Below are 5,047 nucleotides of genomic sequence, written 5' to 3'. Positions count from 1 at the left end.
GTTCTCATCCTCTCTCTCTCTCTCTCTCTCTGTGTGTTCTCATCCTCTCTCTCTCTGTGTTCTCATCCTCTCTCTCTCTCTCTCTCTCTCTGTGTGTTCTCATCCTCTCTCTCTCTCTCTCTCTCTCTCTCTCTCTCTCTCTCTCTCTCTCTCTCTCTCTCTCTGTGTGTTCTCATCCTCTCTCTCTCTCTCTGTGTGTTCTCATCCACCTCCAAATTACTTTCATTAACATGGACTCGTTACACTCTCTGCCATTACATTTCATTCCCTCATCTAGATGCTTTTCCTTTTCTTAACATCTATATTAACAAGTCTAAAGTTGTCACGTGCGAAAAAGATGTGCGCATAGCCAATGAAAAGATGTGCCTGCACTAGCCAATGAAAAGATGTGCCACTAGCCAATGAAAAGATGTGCCTGCACTAGCCAATGAAAAGATGTGCCACTAGCCAATGAAAAGATGTGCCCATAAAAGATGTGCCCATAAGATGAAAACCCAAGCCAAGCCAACATGTGCGCACCCGTCACTAGCTCTCAGCCCCTCCCTCTTTGGCTGCTGTAATGTGATCTCCCCTATGGATCTCCCTCTCCGCAGAGAAACCTTAGGGGAAGGGGGGATAATAGGGGGAAGGGGGGATAGTCGCCTCACCATTTCGCTTATTCCTTCCAAATCTCTGTATTTAAAATAAACAACATTGTTCTTCCACAATAGTTGGTTACTGTTCGCATTGTAAGACATCAACATTGTTACTGTTCGCATTGGCTGCACACACACGCACGCACGCCTGGACCCACACCCACTCCACACACAACCCCCCCCCCCCCCACACATACACCACACAGGAACTTCGCAACCACTGACTACGGCTCTCACACACACACACACACACACACACACACACACAGAGACACGACGTTGCGACCAGGAACAACTAACTTACTTGGACACGACGTCACACCGCGGCTCTTTCCACCATTACAGGTAACTAGCCTACAACTTGCAGTGTGTGCATGTGTGATTGGTACATGCGTGTGTGTGCGTCTGTATTTGATGGTGCCTATTGTTAAATAATGTATGAGTTTCATAAAGACTAGCCTACAACTTGCGTGCATTGCAGGTAAGCACCGCCCGCTCGCAGGACAAACATCAGTGATCCTCCATTGAGCACCGTGTTATGTCGGCGTTTTTCCGAAGAGGAATAGAAGCATTCATATGACCAACATTCATACTATAATAACGCCATGGTGAAACGTTGCTGTTGGGCGTCCTGCAACAGTGCTTAATAAGTACCCAGAACGTTTGGGGCATTTATTTTTATTCCTTTTCCCGTGGGTGCGCACACCATGCACATGTCAATGTTTACATTCTGGAGGTGGAGGACGCGCCGGTCACTCATTCACCCTCCCTGCTACTAAATCATACTATTAACGTCAACTTTTACTGTTTAAATCAATCGTCTAATAAACAACTATCGAGGCAGCTGAGCGAGCGGGCGGGCGGTCTATTCTGTATTTGATGGTGCCTATTGTTAAATACTGTATGAGTTTCATTTTCACTGCACACTAGCGAAACTAAAAAGTTTGCTTTGGATTAACTATTCTTTGATGGAGGTGCATGTTTGCCTACAGGCGCTCACCGCTCCGGTATAAACAGAAGCTGTTGTTATGCAAAGTGGTAGCCATTGGAATTCGACACGGTCAAATAGGGGGAGCGGGCGAGAGAAAGAGAGAAGAGAGAGAAATGCTTTGGGGGCGAGAGTGTTATAGTTTGTGAGTTGGGTTCTTTATAATAATAACAGACAACACACTGGAGTAGATTGTAGTTGTGTGTGTGTGTGTGTGTGTGTGTGTGTGTGTGTGTGTGTGTGTGTGTGATTAGTACACAATTCTGTATTTACAATGTCAATGCTGAAAATAACAGCTGCTAATGCTATTATTAATATCATTAATCATTAAACAATACGTCGTTTTCACCGAAGGTGATGAGGAGAATGTGGTGGAGCAGGGCAGACAGACAGAGTTGACAGTCGACAGTCTTTAAACTGAATGCTCAACAGAAGGCAGCCAAGGGTCCAGATTACAACCCTACAAACATGCAGCATTATGTTGACATGCATCACAAATATCACCTACAAAAACAACAAGTGGAAACTCAGAAAAAACGATGCTTTCTCCATTGGCCGTGTCCACACCATCAGCCCCCTAGCTGGAGATGTGTTCTACCTGAGACTGCTCCTCCACAATGACCACTGCAAAGGGAAAATAAGTTTTCAGTCAAAGGCAGCCGCCTTGACACCTACCAGGCAGTGTGCATGCAGGGAGCTTGGCCTGTTGGATGATGACCAAGAGTGGTCCACTGTCCTTACCGAGGCTGCTGCCACTCACCTCTGCCCCCAGATTCGCGCCCTATTCGTCATAATCCTCATCTTCTGCCAACCAGCGAACCCTGCAAGCCTGTTTAATGACTTCTGGCCAGACTGGACAGATGACTTCAAGCGGAGAGCAGAGCAGAGTTCAACGGCCTTCACTGACCAGCAACTCAAAACCATGGTGAGACTGGATCTGCAAGTCCGCCTGCAGTCACATGAACATGACCTCCAAGACTTCCTCCTGGATAAAATGACAGATGAGGAAAAGGCCACTGTCCATGGGCTGGTCAATATCGAAGAGACGCTTATCCGTGAGGAGCTGGACTATGATGTGGCCCAGCTGAAAGCCAACGTACAGGCAACCATTCGACGGGCACGCCTCCTGCTCATTGATGAAGCAACCATGCTGCACCGCTTCCTGCTGGAGGGACTTGACTACACTCTGAGAGACCTGATGAACAAGCCAGACTGTCCATTTGGTGGGAAAATCCTCATCTTGGCCGGCGACTTCCGCCAGTGTCTTCCAGTGGTTCAAGGGGCTAATCCTGCCCAAATCGTCAACAGCTGCCTCAATAACTCAGGCCTCTGGCAACACTTCCAAGTCTCCAGCCTCACAGAGAACATGGGCCAGTGAAAACCAACACCTGAAGGACTTTGACCAATGGACTCTCAGCATTGGTGATGGTACAGCCAACGATGAAAACAACTTCATCCCCATCCCAGATGACATGTATTTCCACATTCAAAGCAACACAGAGAATGACCACACAGCAGAGGAGTGCTCCATGAAAATGTTTTGCGAAACAATATTTCCCAATATGCCCAACAACTTCACTACTACCGGCTGGCTGGATGGCCGATCAGTGCTTGCCCCTACCAACAAGGACGTGGACACCATCAACGACCTAATGGAAACCTGGATACCAGGTCTGTCAACCAACCTGAGCAGTGCTGATACCCTGGAGAACTACCAAGACAGAATGCTGTTCAACGTGGAATATCTCAACACCCTCTGCCCCAGTGGATTTCCCAGGCACCTCATCACCCTCAAGCCTGGAATGCCCTTGATGCTACTCCGCAACATCAGCCCCAAAGACGGACTCTGCAATGGCACCAAACTGTTTTTCCTGAGAACCCTCAACAACAAACTGCTGCTGTGCAAAATTGCAGCCACACAAAAGGAAGTCCTGATCCCTAGAATCAAGTTCATTGCTGATCCTCAACATTCCTACTTTGAGTGGGCCAGACGGCAGTTTCCAGTCCGCACCGCTTTTGCCACCACCATCAACAAATCCCAAGGACAGACACTTACAAGAGTGGGGGTCTGGCTTTCGTCCCCTGTCTTCACTCACGGACAGCTTTATGTTGCCAGCTCAAGGACAGGTAACCCAGAAGCTCTCACCTATGCCATAAAGCAGAAAGAAGGACAGCCGGAACAACATACTACCAATGTGGTTTTTCAAACCTTGCTTCGCGCTGTGCTTCCTGGCCCTACAATCCCCATTGAGGTAAGGCTGTTGCATTGCTACATATGTCATTTCGGAATAATATAAAACTGCTGCTAACCTGAAGATGATTATGATCAAACAAATCACTATCCTTTGTTTCACGTCTGCCCTGGTGGACATGTTTCTCCCATTATGCAGGCTCTACTGACCAAAACTGCAGCTTTTTACTATTCACTGTTAACATTAACACTCACATTTTGTGGTTGATTCATCCCTTATCTGTGTCTCCTTTTCTACAGGCTCAACCATGACAATCTCTGGAACCAGAAACACCCCATCCACATCACCCCACTCCTCCACGCCCTCCTCTGGATCAGCTTCCCAATATAATTGTTCCTTTACTAAGTTGGCCTTTCCACAACAACTGCGTTCACTGTTAACATTAACATTCTTTCCTACAAATACACTCAGACTCCATTAAAAATACACTGAGACCAACATTTGAAATGTTGTGACTTTGTCTACCTTTGCTCCCACAATTTCCTTCCTCCGATTTGCGCTGCGTGCCGCTAGGATGAGCGGGCCGAAGGCCCGCGAAATTCTAGTTTTAGATATTTCTTTTTTCAAATCAGTATTTGGTCCCATCGGCAAAAAATAGAAAAAACAGCACCCTCTGCTGTTTGTTTCCTTTGAATTTGCCTCTGGGGACAGGCCCCAGTAGAATGTGTATAACAGGAAGTTGGCCCGTTTGGCCTGGACTCAGCCCTCCACTTCCTGTGGTGTGCCTGTGTTTTCATTCCCACTATCAACAGTGTATACACATTCTGAATGGCCTTGCTGAGATATTTGGTAACGCAACACAGAATCTGTTTTTTCATCCCAGAAAACCTCTTACACCCCTTTCTCTCCCTCTCTTTTTCTGTCTTTCTTTCTCTGCTGGTGTTTTCTTCTGTGAAAAATATTAGTGTGTGTCGTGATGTTAACATTTTCTGTTTTGTATGTGTCTATGGAGTTAACATTACTCTAATAAACCCCCATGCGGTGTTTAAAATTTGTATTTTGGTTTCTTCCTGAAAGCTGAAAAGCCTTTGAGTCAAAAGGCCCAATCGATATACACCAGATATTGTGACATCACAATATCATCCCCTCCCCTATCATACAACAGCTGTGGGTGCCGCTTCAGTTAAGGTGGATCACCACCCACCTGAAATCCAGGCGAACTGGTGGGTGTG

At 46.7% G+C, this 5,047-nt stretch overlaps 1 protein-coding gene across 1 annotated transcript; it reads left to right on the top strand.

Moving 5' to 3' along the window:
• Nucleotides 1–3,015: 3,015 nt before the first annotated feature.
• Nucleotides 3,016–4,347, top strand: LOC310859443 (ATP-dependent DNA helicase PIF1-like). The gene is made up of 2 exons (XM_083765986.1): nucleotides 3,016–3,875; nucleotides 4,115–4,347. The coding sequence occupies exons 1-2, from the start codon at nucleotides 3,096–3,098 to the stop codon at nucleotides 4,124–4,126; spliced, it is 792 nt and encodes a 263-aa protein (XP_083622112.1). The 5' UTR covers nucleotides 3,016–3,095; the 3' UTR covers nucleotides 4,127–4,347.
• The last annotated feature ends 700 nt before the right edge of the window (nucleotides 4,348–5,047 follow it).

Source organism: Protomyctophum parallelum, assembly GCF_964188405.1.
Source record: "Protomyctophum parallelum genome assembly, chromosome: 5".
Lineage (NCBI taxonomy): Eukaryota > Metazoa > Chordata > Actinopteri > Myctophiformes > Myctophidae > Protomyctophum > Protomyctophum parallelum.
The sequence above is the reverse complement of the archived record's forward strand: the minus strand, read 5'-3'. Positions and strand labels throughout refer to the sequence as shown.

What these genes read in the sequence shown, in the direction of transcription:
- LOC310859443 (XM_083765986.1), top strand. Translation starts at nt 3,096, where the DNA reads ATGTATTTCCACATTCAAAGCAACACAGAGAATGACCACACAGCAGAG.